The sequence below is a fragment of the Bos javanicus genome, chromosome 19 (genome assembly GCF_032452875.1).
Source record: "Bos javanicus breed banteng chromosome 19, ARS-OSU_banteng_1.0, whole genome shotgun sequence".
Taxonomy (NCBI): domain Eukaryota; kingdom Metazoa; phylum Chordata; class Mammalia; order Artiodactyla; family Bovidae; genus Bos; species Bos javanicus.
Genome location: NC_083886.1, coordinates 1,120,927 through 1,141,175, shown reverse-complemented (window position 1 = coordinate 1,141,175; position 20,249 = coordinate 1,120,927). Strand labels below are relative to the sequence as shown.

The 20,249-nt window shown below is 36.5% G+C and overlaps 1 protein-coding gene and 1 pseudogene across 1 annotated transcript; both read left to right on the top strand.

The window, feature by feature from the left end:
- Positions 1–3,478: 3,478 nt before the first annotated feature.
- LOC133231545 (olfactory receptor 4A47-like) lies at positions 3,479–4,396 on the top strand. The gene has a single exon (XM_061389923.1). The coding sequence runs from the start codon at positions 3,479–3,481 to the stop codon at positions 4,394–4,396; it is 918 nt and encodes a 305-aa protein (XP_061245907.1).
- A 7,926-nt stretch (positions 4,397–12,322) lies between these two features.
- Positions 12,323–13,257, top strand: LOC133233044 (olfactory receptor 4C3D-like; annotated as a pseudogene).
- Positions 13,258–20,249: the final 6,992 nt, after the last annotated feature.

The window sequence follows — 20,249 nt, the reverse complement described above, 5'->3', positions numbered from 1 at the left end:
ATACATTAAACTGTGAGTATATGACTGGAATCCACCATGGGAGTTTTGAGCAATGCAGGGATATAATGGAACAAGAATTAAAGAGAACCATTGGACTGTTTTAGGATAACAAGTTGTCAAAAGCCAGAATTTTCATGGACGTACTTCAAGGAGGCTGCCCCAGTGACCAGGAAGAAAATGGGGTAGGGACGATCAATCTATGATACATTTTGAAAGCAGAGACAATAAACTTTGCTAAAGGTATGGATAAGTCATGGGAGATCAATAAATGAGTAAATAACACGGTGAGCTTTCTTGTCTGAGCAGTGACATTGAACAAATGCAGTACCATTTAATGAGATGCAGAACACCTTTATACTGTGTAACATTTTAAATTACGTATCTAAACTGATGCCCAAATGCAGATGTCCAAAATTGGAGATGCTGCTGCTGCTGCTTCTAAGTCACTTCAGTCGTGTCTGACTCTGTGCAACCCCATAGATGGCAGCCCACCAGGCTCCACCATCCCTGGGATTCTCCAAGCAAGAATACTGGAGTGGGTTGCCATTTCCTTCTCAATACATGAAAGTGAAAAGTGAAAGTGAAGTCGGTCAGTTGTGTCTGACTCCTAGCGACCCCATGGACTGCAGCCTACCAGGCTCCTCCATCCATGGGATTTTCCAGGCAAGAGTACTGGAGTGGGTTGCCATTGCCTTCTCTGAAAATTGGAGATATTGCATACAAAAATTTGAAAATTATTATAGAGGTGAGAACAACATTGGACTGCATCAATATTTATTGGTCAGGAAATGGGAACATCTAACTAAAGATTTTCAGAAAGAAGTCTCAGTGAATTCTGAGATAATCCAGGGCAGTGATCTTCTAAATTCATAGTTTGATCTTTTCACACTGAATATGTAATTTAGTTTAAATTACATATCACTGGTATTACTGGCTTTCCTTGTGGCTCAGATGATAAAGAATCCTTCTGTTAGTGCAGGAAATCTGGGTTTTATTCTTCGCTTGGGAAGATGCCCTGGAGCAGGAAATGACAACTCCCTCCACTATTCTTTCCTGGGAAATTCATTGAACAGAGGAGCTTTGAGGCCTATAGTCCATAGGGTTGTAAAGAGTTGGACTTGACTGAGCAGCTAACACATACACACACACACACACACAGGTATTGCACCCTTTGACTTTATAAATGGTGTACCTTTTCATGGAATTCCTTTGCCATCTTTTCTGTTCTATCAATTTTATTTTAGAACTCAACTAAAATGTTGCTTATTTTTGGAAGACTTATCTGGTTCTATCAACTTGCCTGTCTGAAATTATGTGACAAATTATGGGACAAACTTTATCTGCGTTTGAAATAAGCTTTAATGACTTATTCTGAAATTTTCATCCATCATATTTGTAAATCAGTTCAGATATCATCTTCAAAGAAAGCTTAAGCTTAAAGATCTGCCACACTGGAAGGCCATGATTTAAATAGGAAAATGTTTACATATTACATTTCTGCCCAGACTGGACTTTTCCCTTTTGTTGATAGGACCCAAGTTGTTTCTTAAGATTTTCTCTCAGAAAACAGGGTTCAATCCTGTTCTACACAGTGATTATCCTGGTGGTATCCCTGGAGATAAAGTCTACCTCAAAATTATGATTAAGGTCCCAGTGAATTTAATTAGAAAAAAATCACCCTTGGAGGTGCATCCATTGAATGACTCAGTTATACATGATGTAGTTAAATGTAGACAAAGTGTTTATGGTCTTTCATGCTTACCTCATAGAGTGTTTGTAGCAGTAATAACATGGCAGTTTCCTCCTGAATTGAAATAAAAATGTAATAAAGTTTATATGAAATTATTCTCCATCCTTTACAAACTCAAAGTTCAACAATGCTGTAAAAAGACAGGAAAGCAGAACTGATTGAGACTCAAATGTTGCAAAGACTATTTCACTTTCACTGGTGTAAGAACAAATAGCAAAATTTTATTTGAAGCAATATATCACAGTTTGATGCTTTCTCTCATTCTGATCAAAGTGTTGCTTTAATATGTTTGTTACTAAGACAAATTCACACAATCAAGAACATTCTGAATTTCTTTTTATAATCAAGATTCAGAGCATTTAAGTTAGAGTACATTTATATTAATTTTGAAAACTTCAACAACTTGAAAATTAATATTTCTCTGAATGACTGAGATGAAGTAGGCTTTCTACAAGCATGGAGTTGATCATACTGAACCAGTTCAAGGTCCAGTGATGATGCTGTCTGTTTCCAGAGAGGGTATCAGCTCATGAAGGACAAGGAGAAGTCACCAGAGCCCAGAACATGGACTGAACACCATTCTCCTTATGCAGGTAACCCAGGAAGTGTATTAAAACACAAAATTCTGAACAAAGCTTTATGTTTTCCAAGGGTACATTGGTGATGTAAGAATTAACTTTTCAAGAGTTGTCCTTTGTGATTTTCATGTCAGAAATCATTTGTGAGTATTAAATATGTGAAGATTGATTCTATTCTGTAACACTCTTTTTGGATGCTTTCATATTCTAATAATCTGAAATAAGTTTACCTTTTCAAGGTCATTCTTAAAGATTAATTTCAAGTGTAATTATTTGAGGATATTATCATGAGCAGATATTTGTAAATCAAAATATAGATTCAGTTAATATCTTATCTAAATGCTGTTTCTTCATCTGCCAAAGAAAAAAAGATAGCACCTGTAGACCTGATTGAATAATTTTCAAGAACCTAAGCTAATGCTCTAAAAGCAAGCCATTTCTTCAATTCCCAGTTTTCTATTCACAAGTGAGCTTCAGCATTTGATCATATGTTTTTTGCCCATTTAGGGACAGTCTTCATTTAATTGTTTATATATTTTATGTTATTATTTCATTTATTAGCTAATTATTCAGAAATCTTTATTCAATTTAGATATAACTTTGTGTATATTGCTAAAATTTAAGTAATTTCCATAAGCTATTTTTGTCTATTGTTGTGGTATCTTTTCCTAAGTCCTTAGACAAATTTGAAATTGTCGAATATATCTATTTGGGATTTTGATGATTGATTAAGAAGATTCTTCCACACAAAAATGTGGACAGTAACATGCTTTATTAAATGGAAAGTAAATATGAGGTAAACTTTGCTTTGCTTTTCTATTAAACCTTTAATTTGTGTTTATTTTTATATGTTTTCTCTATAGGTACAATTAGCTTCAATATCAAAAGCTAGTTTTGGCACCTGATTTATTTAATAATGTGGAATTTTCCCACGTGTCTCTAGTCACATGCTTCTGAATTAGTCTGTAAATTTGTTGACGTTAGGAATTATCCTTTAACAAGCTGTGTGTTGTCATATCTGAAAGTAGTATTGGTGGTTAATAATCCATACTGCCTACTTGTTGAAACAACAAGTTAGTTCAAGATTTCAGGAAGTCACTATACAGGGAATTATGAACTGAACTCTGGAATAAGACAAACAGAAGTGCCTATGGAACAAAGGAACAATGTAACTGAGTTTGTCCTCTTGGGGCTCACTCAGAGCCCCCAGGGTCAGAAAATATTATTTGCTGTGTTCTTGTTCATCTACATTGTCATGATGATGGGCAATGTACTCATAGTCATCACTGTGGTGGCCAGTCCAACGCTGGATTCCCCTATGTACTTCTTCCTTGGAAATTTGTCATTTCTGGATGCTGTTTATTCTACTAACTTCATCCTGAGTATGATTAAAAGCTTCATTTGTGGGAAGACAACCATTTTCTTCCAAGCTTCCATGGACCAGCTTTTTATGGAGCATTTATTTGGTGGTACTGAGATTTTACTCCTGGTGGTCATGGCCTATGACCACTATGTGGCCATCTGCAAACCCTTGCATTATTTGACAATCATGAATCAGCGAGTGTGTGTTCTGCTACTGCTCTTGGCCTGGGTTGGTGGGTTTTTGCATGCTGTCCTTCATCCTTTTTTTGTTTACAACCTTCCATTCTGTGGCCCAAATGTCATGGACCACTTTGTGTGTGACGTGTACCCCTTGTTAAAACTAGCCTGCACTGACACCCATATCATTGCCCTCACAGTGCTGCCCAAAAATGAGGCCATCTGTGTGATCATCCTTACACTCTTACTCATATCCTATGGGGTCATTCTATGCTCCCTGAAGAAACTTAGTCAGGAAGGGAGGCTCAAAGCCTTGTCCACCTGTGGCTCCCACATCACTGTGGTGCTCCTCTTCTTTGTGCCCTGTATTTTTATGTATGTGATAACTCCTTCCACTTTAACTATTGACAAATTCTTGACTGTGTTTTACACTGTTTTCACTCCTATGCTGAATCCTCTAATCTATACTCTGAGAAATGGAGAAGTGAAAAATACCATGAAAAAGCTCTGGACCAGAAAAAGAAAATGAGGCACCTGGAAAATGTATCACATATTTTCAATCAAGACTTCTTCTTCCTAGGAAAGACATGTGTGATTATTTAACTTAGTAATGTATCCTCATGTTTAATAATATCAGCATGATGAGTGGATTTATTGTATGAATACTTCCAATGATCAAAATATGCTTTAAAATATTTTGTAATTTTCTAGTTCAATGCATATATTTTGTTGAAAAGATTTTTTAAGATATCCACAATTTCTTTGGGAAGGATGTATTGTTTGGGTTAAAATGTCTCTATTGAGACTACAGGTTTATATTCTATATGATGAGTTAAGCTATAGCTAATACCATACATTTATTTAATTAGGAGAAGATTTTCCCATGTTTCTCTCTTAAATAATGTAATCTTTTTCAAAATTAATAGAGTTCATTACAAATAGTGACAGACTCTATTTCTTGGGCTCAAAAATCACTGCTGATGGTGACTGCAGCCATGAAATTAAAAGATGTTTGCTCCTTGGAAGAAAAGCTATGAACAACCTAGACAGCATATTAAAAAACAGAAACATTACTTTGCCAACAAAGGTTTGTATAGTCAAAGCTATGGTTTTCCCAATAGTCATGTATGGATGTGAGAGTTGGACCATAAAGAAGGCTGAGCACTGAAGAACTGATCCTTTTGAACTGTGGTGTTGGAGAAGACTCTTGAGAGTCCCTTGGACAGTCAGGAGATCAAACCAGTCAATCCTAAAGGAAATCAATTGTGAATATTCATTGGAAGGACTGATGCTGAAGCTGAAACTCCATACTTTATAGTCATGTGATGCAAAGAGCCAAGTCATTGGAAAAGACAGAAGGCAGGAGGAGAAAGGGACAATAGAGGACATGACGGTTGGATGGACATGAGTTTGAGCAAGCCCTGGGAGATGGTGAAGGACAGGGAAGCCTGGAGTGCTGCAGTCCATGGGGTCATTAAAGAGATGGACATGACAGAGTGACTAAACAACAGCACAGATATTGAAAAGAATTAGAAATATGACATAAAACTTGGTTCATTGCTCTTCACATAAAGACAGCATATGTTTATATTTCACATATGTGTTACTTTTGTGTCTATTAGAACTTTACATGTATTTTTTTGTTTATAGAGCTTTGCATGTTACAATTTAAGTTGAATGTCTCCTTTATTTGCTTACAGTATTTCTATACATATCTTTTTTTAAATTTAATTTTATTTTTTAACTTTACAATATTGTATTGGTTTGCCATATATCAAAATGAATCTGCCACAGGTATACATGTGTTCCCCATCCTGAACCCTCCTCCCTCCTTCCTCCCCATACCATCCCTCTGGGTCATCCCAGTGCACCAGCCCCAAGCATCCAGTATCATGCATCGAACCTGGACTGGCAACTCGTTTCATATATGATATTATACATGTTTCAATGCCATTCTCCCAAATCATCCCACCCTCTTCCTCTCCCACAGAGTCCAAAAGACTGTTCTATACATCTGTGTCTCTCTTGCTATCTCATATACAAGGTTATTGTTACCATCTTTCTAAATTCCATATATATGTGTTAGTATACTGTATTGGTGTTTTTCTTTCTGGCTTACTTCGCTCTGTATAAAAGGCTCCAGTTTCATATACAAATATAGCTTTTGCTGTTTATGTGTAAATTTAGAATAATTCACGAGCTTCAAATATACACTACAGAAGCTGTCACCAGATATTTTGGGTGATATCATTGTTAAGAAGAATGTTGACCATAGATATAATTCTTATTGCTCTTATAAATGAACTAAAGATGATTATATAGTAAAGAGGCCAGGATATATCTTTCTTAGACAGAGATTTCATTCCTAATATTCTCCCTCTGTCTCTGAATCAATATTGAAGGAAAATATAATCTGCCTCTAATATATTTGGAAGCATGTGGTCAAAGAAGCTTATTTGTATGCATACCTTATTCAGTCTTGATTTATGAAGGGTTAAGTCTAAGGGGTCAAGTCTACGGGGCAATATTTTTTGTTTTTGCTTTTTTTTTTTTTCCCCACTAGTAAACCACACTGTATGAGTAACCTTATATCCTAATTTTTATTCCTTTACCTGGAGATTCCTGACATTATCTCAAAGTCTTCCAAACACACTGCTGCTGATGCTAAGTCGCTTCAGTCATGTCTGACTCTGTGTGACACCATAGACGACAGCCCACCAGGCTCCCCCGTCTCTGGGATTCTTCAGGCAAGAATACTGGAGTGGGTTGCCATTTCCTTCTCCAATGCATGAAAGTGAAAAGGGAAAGTGAAGTCACTAAGTCGTGTCTGAGTCCTAGTGACCCCATGGACTGCAGCCTACCGGGCTCCTCCGTCCATGGGATTTTCCAGGCAAGAGTACTGGAGTGGGTTGCCATTGCCTTCTTCGCTCAAAACACACTGCTGCTGCTGCTGCTAAGTCTCTTTCAGTTGTGTCCGATGCTGTACAACCCCATAGATGGCAGCCCACCAAATAATAGCAAGCATTTGGGTTTAACACATTTTCAACGAGCTGCTCAGAAAGGGTCAGTGTCTCTTTGTGGTATGAATTACAGTTTAGTCTCCAAAGCCATGAGACTTTGTATCCAAAGATCCAAACATCCATAGGCCTGATCCAACAACACACATGTATATATCCCACCACACACTCAGATTGTATCCAACCTCATGTTAATCTCTATAACTATTTACACCAAGATGCTCAATCTTATATAGGTTTCTACCAAGTTGCAGATATGTGCCTATATGTGAACACACCCAGATTCTGTACCTGACAACACATGGCCAGTATTTGCCTATGGATATTGGAAGGACTGATGCTGAAGCTGAAACTCCAATACTTTGGCCACCTCATGCAAAGAATTGACTCATTGGAAAAGACCCTGATGCTGGGAGGGATTGGAGGAAGGAGGAGAAGGAGTTGACAGAGGATGAGATGGCTGGATGGCATCACCAACTAGATGGACATGAGTTTGGGTAAACCCTGGGAGTTGATGATGGACAGGGAGGCCTGGTGTGCTGCAGATCATGGGGTCGCAAAGAGTCAGACACAACTGAGCAACTGAACTGACTTAACTGAGAGATGAGTTTGCATATGCATATACATATGTATTTGATGTGATCACACACAGGCCTGTGTCTATTATGTATATGGGGTGTATTTTTCCTTTCACTGCTCTGCATATGATCATAATGAATTTAGGCAAAGCTTAACTAAACAATTCTTCTCTTCCGTATGGGGTGGGCAGATGTCATTGTCTACTAATCAGCATATTGCTGGGCTTTACAGAGGGCAAAAAATGACTGCAATTACATGAATGATGCCTTGGCAGGGATGGCTAGAAGCTCAGGTTCTTCTGTATACAGGACTGTGTGAACCATGTGTGAGAAGAGAGGTCATCAGACTTGTAAAAGAGCAGTTTAGGACTCTCAGAGGGAGGAAGCCAAAACTATCAAGTCAGGTAAGCATCATCCCAACATTGTATCAGCCTGAAGTCCTGGATCTCAAGTTTTAAATCCAGACTGCTTCTACACATGGAAGGAAGCAAAATGAAAAGGTAACCTTTAGGATGTGAGAAAATTTTTGCAAATCATGAATTTATGTAGAATTAATATCGAAATATATAAATAACTTCAACTAAATAATATAAAAGCAAATAACCCCATGTAAAATGGGCCAAGAACCTGAATAGATATTTTTCTAAAAAAATTATACAGATGCCAAGAGGAACATAAGAATGTGCTCAACATCACTAATCAGGAGGAAATGCAAATCAAAACCAAAGTGAGATGAAACCTCACACCTGTTAGGATGGCCATATTATATATATATAGCAGACTACAGGGCTTCCTCAATGGCTCAGGGACTAAAGAATCAACCTGCAGTGTGGGCTACACAGGTATGTGAAGTATCAGTACTATAACAGGATACATAATTTTAAATTAGTGAACATCTAAAAACAGGATTTAAAAATCATGCTTTTGGAAATGGTAGATCAATTTAAAAACCAATTATTGTAATGAACATTTAAAAATCAGATAGTTACCTACCTAAATGTTTAATTTACACAACACTAAATATTAGGACTTTATAATAAACTCTTTTCATCAAATACATAAATGTGTAGGTGGTCACCTCTTTTTCTCTTGTCACAGTGTTTTGTCTTCATGTTGACTCAAAAGAGTTAAAAATTAAAGATGAGTGCCATAAAATTTCCCTCTGCTGTTTAGTTAACTTACATGAAATAATTGGATTTTGACAGGATCTGCTAACGATGGTGAAATACCCCTGAGGTCCTATTAGCCACAGCTAAGTAACTTTACAGATTTTGCTGCAACAGGAAATGTGGTAGTACTTTTAAGGCTTATCCAGAGGTGCCATTTATAAATAGGCAAAGTCACTTATTGTAGCAGAACTAGTTGTCATTTTTAAATCTTACAACTTTTCTTTCTTGGTGAACTAACAGCTGCCTGAGTCCCTGGCCATGGACCTAAGTCAGATAAGTTCATAGGTGAGAATTTCTTTTTTTCAAGGAAATCATATTGTCATGGACTCTTTTAAATGGATCTTACAAAGCATACAATAGACTCTCTTAAATGGATCCTACAAATCATACAATCACTCCTCACCCACACTTATCTGACATTTAAATACATTTTGCAGTATACAAAGTGTTAAGAAAGACTCAAATACAATACTATCAGTTTAGAAGTGAAAATGTTTTGGGTCTTTTTCTTACATATATACATACATATATATATATATATTATGCATATATAAATTAGTTTGAATTAAATTAGAATAATTATACAATTCACATCTGCATTCAAAATTTTCTCAAGTGTATATTACAATTTAAGATTGTCCATCTGATATTGCACAGCTTTAAAAAAAGCTCTATAAAATCTACATATTAATCAAATGGATGTACTATAATTTACATCTTTACTATAATTTACCATTTCTCCAATGCTGAACATTCCATGTCATTTCTATATTTTTCCATAGTTTTTAATAATTGTGTTGAAAAAATTGTGTGAATTGTGAATTGTGTTTGTAAATGTTGATTTTTTTTTTCCTTTAAGAAAACTTTCCACTAGGGTTTATTCCTAGAAAAAATAGTCTGGATACAAAGAAATGTGAAAAAAATATATATTTCTTCATAGTTATTTTAAAATATATTTATTAATTACTTCTAATTCTGACTTATATGTACACACCTACCTCTCTTTTCTGGTCTGTCAGGAGATCCCACATCAGAATAAGGAAATACAGTGAAATTACTATACTTTGTTTCTACAGAAGTGTACAATTTTCATCTTAGCAAAAAAAAAAATAATAATAATAAAGCTCTTCATTTATTTTTGAAAGATACACACACACACACACACACACACACACACACATATATATATATATATATATATATATATATATATATACATATATATATGCAGAGTATATTTTACTATGTTTGTCTCCTCTCTAAGTTCCCAAATTTCTCATTCTATTAGTAATTCAGTATCCTGTAGCCAGGAATAGTGGATGATGTTTGCTATGAGAAGATGTGGAAAAAACAAAAACAAAACATGAGAATGCATGTAGCATAAATACAAAGGAGTAGAAATTGTATTCCTATCATGGACGAATGCATTGCTGCTCTTTGGTAATGAGATTTCAGTTAGTCAGGGTATTTAAAAGGAACACTCTTCATGACTTTGTGGGAACAAAAAAACATTCATATACATAATAAGTGTCCAACAGATATCTGTTGAATGGATGAACTTGTAGTATGTACCAATCATAAGTAATAGACTTTATATGTGCTTGTCTGTGAATGTAAGTCTGTATGTATAGTGTATTATCTATCTAACTTACCTAGCTGACTAGTGCTTTCCGATATCCACATTAAAAATTTATTTTTAGAACTTTGAAAATAAATACTTCCTTTGATGAAAGATCCTCAACCCCTATGCAAAATCTTTTTTTATCCAAGTCTATAGAAGCTATGTGTTAGTAGCTTAGTCATGTCCAACTCTTTGCAACCCCAAGGACTGTAGCCCACCAGGCCCTTATGTCCATGGAATTTTCCAGGCAAGAATACTGGAATGGGCTGCCATTTCCTTCTCCAATAGAAGCTATAAATTGATTGAATATGACTATGTTTAAATTGAATGTGGAGTAGGATTTTGAAGGATAAAAAATATCAAATAATGAACACCAGTTTGGGCTTCTCTGGTGGCTTAGATTGTAAAGAATCTGCCTACAATTCTGGAAACTCAAGTCCAGTCCCTGGGTTGGGGAGATCCCCTGGGAGAGGGAATGGCTACTCATTCCAGTTTTCTTGCCAGAAGAATCCCATGGACAGAGAAGCCTGGTGAGATACAGTCCAGGGGTCACAGAGAGTCAGACAAATTAACAGACTAACAGTTTCACCTTCACTTCCAGAGACTCGTAGACATTTCCCTAAGCTCTCTGCTTATTATAGATACTTAACATCTTTCCATAGTTACAGTTGAGGGTTCAAATGTAAAATCTCATGGATGAGGGAATAGCACTTACCTCTGTTAGATACCAATCAGCTTACAAGATATATCTGAGAATTACAGTTTTCAGACTCAGAGGTGGAGAGGAAGGCTCCTGAGAATGGGACACCGAGATGAGTTAGCACAGTCAAACAGAACTAGAATCAAGAGGAGAATCAAGAATGCATGTATACAGCACAATATTTTCTCAGTAAATCACACATTACAAGTCTACAGAAGCTGTAAACTTATTGAAAATTGCATTATATTGCATGTGGAATGGAATGTTGAGTAATAAAAAGTGTAATTTTACAAATGCCATAATTATCTTTACCAGCTGAGCCACAAGGGAAGCACAAAAGTACTGGAGTGGGTAGCCTATCCCTTCTCCAGGGGATCTTAAGGACCCAGGAATCAAGCAGGGGTCTCCTGCATTGCAGGGGATTCTTTACCAACTGATCTATCTTGAAAGCAAAATTACCCTGTAGCATACTATTTCCTACAGACAATTAAATATTCTCATACTTAACCCATAAAGGGTGTTAGAAACTATTAAACTAAGGTGAAGCTTCCTTTCAAATGTTTATTTATGTTGCTTATAAAGTAGAGAGTAATGATAAACACATCAGGAGAAAACAACATTCGAATTCTTCCTATGATTATGGTCTCAGGAAGCAGGCATACTTTACCCATGGAAAATGGCAATTCAAGCACTTACTCATCACCTAATAGGTTTCAGACACTGTCAATATCATGCCAGATATGATAGTAAGTGAGGAAACACAGCTGACTAACTTATGTGGTCTGCTTGGTACCAGGTAAAGTGTATTGCAATTGATAGATACATTTCTCTAAACTCCCTATTTATTATAGATAGTTACTGATAGTATCTTTCTTTCCATAGTTACAATTGAAAGTTCACATGTAAATTGTCATGGAAGAGGAAATAATTATTACCTCTTTGATACAAATATAAACTTATCAGATATATCCGAAATTACAATTTGTGAACTCACAGGTGAAAAAGGACTGAAAAGCAAGGAACAGTAAGATGACTTAGCAGAATCACATGGAGTTGGAACCAGGAAAAGAGTCCAGATCTTATGTAGAGAGCCCAGTATTTGCTCAGTAAATTACACATCAACTATTGCCCTCTATATGTTTTACAGGGACAGGTGATGGGTGTCTGAAGAGATGGAAAGCATCATGGAGAAAAAAAAAAAAAAGACTTGAAACAAGTACTGGGGCAAATGCCAAGGACATGCTCCACAGTTACAGTGGCTGAACTATTGATTTCCTAAGAAATTCAGGCTAAATTCTTTCATGATTAATATGTATCAGTCTTTATTCATTTGTAGGAAATTCAGTTCCTAGGAGAATGTCGCTTCCTAAATGGATGTCTCAATGCCTCCTAAAAAGGTGACTGAATTTATTCTCTTGGGACTCACACAGAATCCACTCCTGCAGAAGATACTCTTCATTGTCTCTTTGTTCATTTTCCTGTTCACTATGATGTTCAATCTGCTCATTGTCATCACTGTCTCACTCAGCTCTGCACTGTCAAAAACTCCCATGTACTTCTTTCTCACTCACTTGTCCTTCATAGATGCCATCTTGACTTCTGTCACCACCCCCAAAATTACCATTGACCTACTGTACCAGAGGAGATCCATCTCATGGGGTGGCTGCCTGACTCAGCTTTTTTAGAACACTTCCTCGGAGGATCAGAGGTCATCGTCCTCACTGTCATGGCCTATGACCGCTACGTGGCCATCTGCAAGCCTCTGCACTACACGACCATCATGCGACAAGGGCTCTACCAGCTCCTGGTGGTGGTGGCCTGGATCGGGGGTATCCTGCATGCCACCATGCAGATTCTTTTCATGTTCATGTCTGAACTGACCTTTTGTGGTCACAATGTCATTGACCACTTCATGTGTGATTTCTTCTCATTGATGGAACTTGCCTGCAGTGACACCTATAGACTTGGAATGGTAGTGGCAGCTAACACAGGGGGCATGTGCTTGCTCATTTTTTCCATACTATTTGTCTCCTACATAGTCATCCTGAGCTCTTTGAAATCTCATGGCTCTGAAGGACGGCGCAGAGCCCTCTCTACATGTGGCTCCCATTTTGCAGTAGTGGTGCTCTTTTTTGGTCCTTGTGTATTCACCTACATGCGTCCTGTGGTCACTTACCCTGTGGATAAGTGGGTGGCTGTGTTTTTTGCAATCCTTACTCCCATGTTAAATCCTATCATTTACACAGTGAGAAACACAGAGGTGAAAAATGCTGTGAGGAGTTTGTTTAAGAGGAGAGTAGCTTAGGACGTTCAAAATGACATGACAGTTATGATTTCTATACAAAGAGAGGATTATATCTGTTGTAAAACATTAAATTTAAGAAATTTTTCAGATGATTTAGTGGAAAAGAAGGGACAGAAACCAACATTTTGTTGTAGCCTGGAGGAAGAGAGACTAGAATCTGTCCCATGATGCAAGGGTATGGCAAACTGTAGGCATTTTTTAAGCACTTTTTTTTATTCTTTTTTAAAAATTTTATTTAGAGGCTATTTTAATATCTTATTATTAAATTTATTTTTTAATATTTTATTTAGAGGCCTATTTTAATTAGAGGCTACTTACTTTACAATATTGTATTGGTTTTGCCATACATCGACATGAATGACTTTAATGTACTTTACCGTGGCTTCAGTGTTCATGTTTAAACTGCAAAATAGGCAATGGAAAGAATATCTGTAAACCACAGTTTGATGATTACAGTAAGTTTTTCTCTAGGGTCTTATTGCTTTGTTACTAAATTCTTCATATATGTTACTTGGATGAAATTGGATTTTCCATAGGATCTTGACTTCAGAACTTCTTCTATATGTGGTTAGCCAGTGTCAAAGCAAGCACAGAGATAGAAATTCTTAGATAGATACATGGAGGAAGAACAGTTGAGTGAAGGAGTAACAACTTTTTTTTGTTTGTTTGTTTTCGTACTATGAATGTACCAAAAGCAAAACCAGAGACACCCATAAAAGGAGAACAGAATAATTCACAATATGTCTGTAATTCTCTCCTTAAAAAATAAAGGACACATTTTGAAATTAGTCTTAATTTGCTTAATTTTCATAACTATCTCCATGGATCACTTTTTTAATATAAATAATATAATATAAATAAATATAGATATAAACATTTTCCATTTGAAGACTTAAGGGACCATTAGAAACAAGCTTAGGTATCTTTTGCAAATTTCAAAAAGCTTAGGTTCTAAATTTCAAAGCATAGTTTCCAAAGCTTTTGATCTGTAGGTCTGCCACATACATGTACATCAAATTGACACTTTATTATCTATCAGGCACTTTCACATCAGTTCACTTTTCTAAATATTAAACTGGTAGATACATTATTATTATCCCAGTTTTCCAGAGAAACAAATTTAAACCAAGAGAGTTTTACTAATTTGCTTGACTCAATTCACATATGTTTTCTTTACAAAATGTGTCAGGAACTATTACACTGGAATTCAGGTTCCTTTCAAAAGTTTAACCTAAAAACTTGCAATCCAGGTCCTTAAAACTCAATTTTACTTCCTTTCAGATGAAATATAGGTGTCCATAGTATGCTGAGGGAGAAATCTATCTGCAGTCTTAATGATTCGATTTTTCCTTGGAGGCAGTGTTATCAAACGTGTTGTAGCCTTCTTTCACATGTGGCAATATATTTCAGCAGCACAAGTGGATTCCTTCTTTTTAAAGTTCAAATTATGCCACTTCACTTTACAAAGACCAGCATTAGTACAGTAATGCAATCTATAAATGAAAATAATATGAAAAAGACCACACATGTATATAATATATGAGTACACATTCTATATATGTATATATATCACTTTGCTGCGCACTTGAAATTAACACAAAATTATGAATTAACTGTACTTCAATAAAAGAAAAATGGAAAAATATCTAAAAACTCCCCAACATTAGTGTAAATATAGGCTGTCATTTTCTTTTCTTTTTATTTTTTTTACCTTTTTTTTTTTACTTTTTTATTTTATTTTTTAAATTTACAATATTGTATTGGTTTTGCCAAATATCAACATGAATCTGCCACAGGTATACACATGTTCCCCATCCTGAACCCTCTTCCCTCTTCCTTCCCCGTACCATCCCTCTGGGTCATCCCAGTGCACCAGCCCCAAGCATTCAGTATCATGCCTCGAACCTGGACTGGTGACTCGTTTCATATATGATATTAAACATGTTTCAATGCCATTCCCCAAAATCATTCCACCCTCTCCCTCTCGCACAGAATCCAAAAGACTCTTCTTTACATCAGTGTCTCTTTTGCTATCTCGTATACAGGGTTATTGTTACCATCTTTCTAATTCCATATATATGCGTTAGTATACTATATTGGTGTTTTTCTTTCTGGCTTACTTCACTCTGTATAATAGGCTCCAGTTTCATCCACCTCATTAGAACTGATTCAAATGTATTCTTTTTAATGGCAGAGTAATACATGTCATTTTATTTTAAAATGAAAAAGCCATTTGTATTTATTTTCATTCATGGAAATAAGTCCTAAAGTAGGTCTTCATAAAAGCCAAATGGCTAAGGTGAACCTTCAGAAACTGGGGGATAGCTGCAATGCTTCTCTATGCAGGTAAACAATACCTCCATGCTCAGATATTACCAAATGTTCAAATTATTAATGAAAAAGCTCCAGTTGATCACTGAATTTGAGAAATTGATAATTGTGTAAAGTAACACACATTGTACTGGTGTGTGTTTCTCCTAAGAATCAATGGGCAGAATATTTAGATTTGTTGTGTAAGGAAACTTTGGTTTAATCTGGAAACTTCATTTGATGAAAATATTAGGCATTAAGTGAAGGGAGTGAGCTCATTACTGTTGCAGGCCAACTATGAGGTACGTTTTCACAGGTTCTTTACAAACTTTAACTCTATTATTGGAGGAACAAGTATCAGTAGAAACATTTTTTTTCTCCATTTTATATTAGAGGAAAATGTGACTGAATAAAGTTAAGCAAGAATAGGAAGGTTTTTAGGTTTGACTACCTCTATTCCTTCACTTCACAATACTCCTTGTTGTCATGATGTGAAAATATCAAAACACAGGTCTGCTCATTGGCCATGTTACCACTGAGGTATCCTTCTCTTATTTCATTTGTGGAGGGGAAGCACTTTCTTCCCTTCATCTCCCTGTTGATCTCCTTTTCCCAGGTTACTTACCCTACATGGATTTCTGTTATGTCAAAAAAAAAAAAAAAAAGAAAAAGTCATCTGATGATCTCTTTTTGGCAGATATATTACCCTTCATGAAGATCATGATAAATGGGATATAGGGGGCTCAATAAATGAAATTAAAATGTTGAATTTCAAATAAAATGACAACTTGGGTGAAAGAGACATCTACAGGAAAACAGAGCAACTCTGTTATTGAGGGAGTTGATACTTCATTAGAACATGAAAGAAACACCTTGAAAAGCTAAATAGCTGCTATTTTCCATATGGCTTTTTGCATTGTTATCCTGTAGTGTTCACTCATTACTGGGAAAAGTGGCTCCATAATCAATTCATTTTAGGAAATTTTCAGTTATTTAATTTATCCAAACAATACTCTTCTGTGTTTACAGTGGGTTAGAGAGTTATGGGAGCTGGATATAAAAATGTGGATAATTAAAAATAACAACAGGATGGTTTATAGGTGAAATTAAGATTCCAGTGGGAAATAGATGGGTAGTACGTGAATAAAGAAAGAAGCATATATATATATATATATATATATATATATATATATATATATATATATAATTTTGTTGGTAATAGGTAAGATGAGGAACATTTTATAACTACAGGATAGAAGTGAGCATTGGATAGGGATTTATATAGTTATTGGAAGCATGGAAAGAATTCAGTTTGGTCTGATTTAAATAGCCATATTAGCCCACCCCACCTTTTTAAAGAATAGGTCATTTAAAAATGTGTATTTGAAATGGGAGTAATAGTAGCTACCCAGAGTGTTTGCTAAAAGTGTCTACATCACAATGTGAGTTCCAGTTTTCTCCTTCCAGCCTGGGTGGCTCTGCCCAATATCAGCAACTTGATCTGACTCAGACTCCATTCAGGTTTCTACTTCTTCTCAGACTGTGTATGATTTCATGTGTGACCTTTAAGGCTGGAGTCTGTTTTCTATAGCCCACTAGCTCTCTGGAAAGGAACTCTCACTGATTTTAAAGTCATATATGCACGGGGGATTACCTTCCCAGTTCAGGACCCCTGAACTGAGTAGTTCTCTTTGGATCTCAGGTCCACTGGCTCCTTTGGGAGCCTCTCTGCAACTGGATTGTCTCTTGTTTTGAGTGTTGCCTACCTGAGGTATAGGGCATGACTACACCCGGTATCTACCACTCCTATTGGTCTTGTTGTGAATCCTCTGTATATTTTTAGTAACAGAAGAACTGCTAGTCTCCAGGTCATTCTAATCAATAATGATTCTGTAAATACCTGTACTTTTATTGTTTTCTTTGAGAGTTACATGTATTCTTTGTCCTTCTACTCCATCATGGCCACTTCACCCTGTATGTCTGTCTGTCACAACTATTAGAGCTTGGCACATTTATAAATGGTGTAACTTTTCATAAATTCCTTTGGCATCTTTTCTTGTTCTATCACTTTTCCTTTAAAACTCAACTAAACATTGCTTTTGCTTGGAAGACTTCACTGATTCCAGTTTAATTGAAATATTCCTACCCTGTGACCCTTTTGTCAATGTTCTAATAATATGATTTTTTACATTAGTTTGGGATAGTTTGATGTGTCATTGTGTATCATATCACTGGAAATAGGAAACTATGCCTTTTTAACTTGGTCATCACAATGTCTGTGCCACGTTGGACACAAATCAATACTCTATAAACTGTTTTAATTTAAAAGATAAATTAAACAAGTTTAACTTATCATTCACTTAAAAGTTTTCCCGTTTGTTCCATAGGAAAACTAATTCTAATGTGTTAACTCAGCTCCTGTACAGACTTGCCAGATGCAAGGAACAAAATAAGTTATTTTATCCTCTTGGGCCTAATGCAGAATCCAAAGGAGCAGAAAATCCTTTTAGTGATGTCTTGCTCTTCTATATTTTGACCTTGGTGGCCAACCTACTCATTGCCATGATTATAACCATCAACAGGATCCTGAACTCAACAAAGTACATTTTTGTTGGCTAATAATTTTTAGATCAAATGTATTCCTTTTCTTCCTTAGGAAGAATTACTATGAACAAAACTAGCAGAGGTGATTGCATTCCAGCTGAGTTACCTAAAATCCTAAAAGATGATGCTGTTAAAGTGCTGAACTCAATATGCCAGCAAATTTGAAAAACTCAATAGTAGCCACAGGACTGGAAAAAGGTCAGCTTTCATTCCAATCCCAAAGAAGGGCAAGCCAAATAATGTTCAAGTTACCATACAATTGCACTCATCCATTGTCCTCAAAATTTTGAGGACAGGACACTCAAAATCCTTCAAGCTAGGCTACAGTGGTACATGAACCAAAAACTTCAAGATCCACATGGTGAGTTTTGAACAGGCAGAGGAACCAGAGGTTAAATTGCCAACGTTTGTTGGATTATGGAGAAAGCAAGAGAGTTCAGGAAAAAATCTTATAATTCATTGACTATGGTAAAGCCTTTCACTGTGCGGATCACAACAAATTGTGGAACATTCTTAAATAGAAATACCAGACGACCTTACCTGTCCCCTGAGAAACCTACCTTTTAGTCAAGAAGCAACAGAGGCTGGACATGAAACAACTGGTTGGTTCAAAATTGGGAAAGGGGTACAACAAGGCTGTGTATTGTCTCCCTGCTTATTTAAATTTTGTATGCAGAATATTGCAGATGGTAATTGCAACCATGAAATTAAAAGATGCTTACTCCTTGGAAGGAAGGTTATGACCAACCTAGATAGCATATTGAAAAGCAGAGACATTACTTTGCCAACAAAGGTCCATCTAGTCAAAGCTATGGTTTTTCCTGTGGTCATGTATGGATATGAGATTTGGACTGTGAAGGAAGCTGAATGCTGAAGAATTGATGCTTTTGAACTGTGGTGTTGGAGAAGACTCTTGAGAGTCCCTTGGACTGCAAAGAGATCCAACCAGTCCATTCTAAAGGAGATCAGTCCTGGGTGTTCATTGGAAGGACTGATGCTAAAGCTGAAACACCAATGGCCACCTCATGTGAAGAGTTGACTCATTGGAAAAGACTCTGATGCTGGGAGGGATTGGGGGCTGGAGGAAAAGGGGACGACAGAGGGTGAGATGGCTGGATGGCATCACCGACTTGATGGACATGAGTTTGAGTGAACTCCGGGAGTTGGTGATGGACAGGGAGGCCTGGCGTGCTGTGATTTGTGGGGTCACAAAGAGTCAGACACTGCTGAGAAACTGAACTGAACTGATGCAGAATATATCATGAAAAATGCCAGGCTGGAAGGCTCACAAACTGGAATCAATATTGTTGACAAAAATATCAACAACTTCAGATATGCAGATGATAACACTCTAATGCCAGAAAGTGAAGAGGAATTTAAAGATCTTCTTGATAAGGGTGAAAGAGGAGAGTGAAAAAGCTGGCTTGAAACTCAACATTAAAAAATCTAAAATCATGGCATCCAGTCCCATCATTTCATGGCAAATAGAAGGGGAAAAAGTACAAACAGTGACAAACTTTATTTTCTTGGACTCCAAATTCACTGCAGATTGTGACTGCAGTTATGAACTTAAAAGAAGCTTGCTCCTTGGAAGGAAAAGAATGATAAATTGGACAGTGTATTAAAAAGCAGAGACATCACTTTGCCAACAATGGTCTGTATAATTAAAGCTATGTTTTTTCCAGACATCATGTATCGATGTGAGAGTCAGACCATAAAGAAAGCTGAGCACAGAAGAGCTAATGCTTTTCAATTGTGGTGATGGAGAACATTATTGAGAACCCCTTGGACAGAAAGATCAAGCCAGTCAATCCTAAAGGAAATTAAGTATGACTATTCATTGGAAAAAATGATGCTGAAGATGAAGCTCCAATAATTTGGCCAACTGATGTGAAGAGTTGATTCATTTGAAAAGACCCTGATGGTGGGAAAGATTGATAGCAAAAGGAGAAGGGGGTGGCAGAGGATAAGAAGACTAGATAGCATCGCAGAGTCAGTGGAAATGAATCTGAACAAACTCCAGGAAATAGTAGTGGACAGAGGAGCCTGGCATGCTGCCATCCATGAAGTCACAGAGA

Coding starts and splice junctions, on each gene's coding strand:
- LOC133231545 (XM_061389923.1), top strand. CDS start 3,479: ATGGAACAAAGGAACAATGTAACTGAGTTTGTCCTCTTGGGGCTCACT.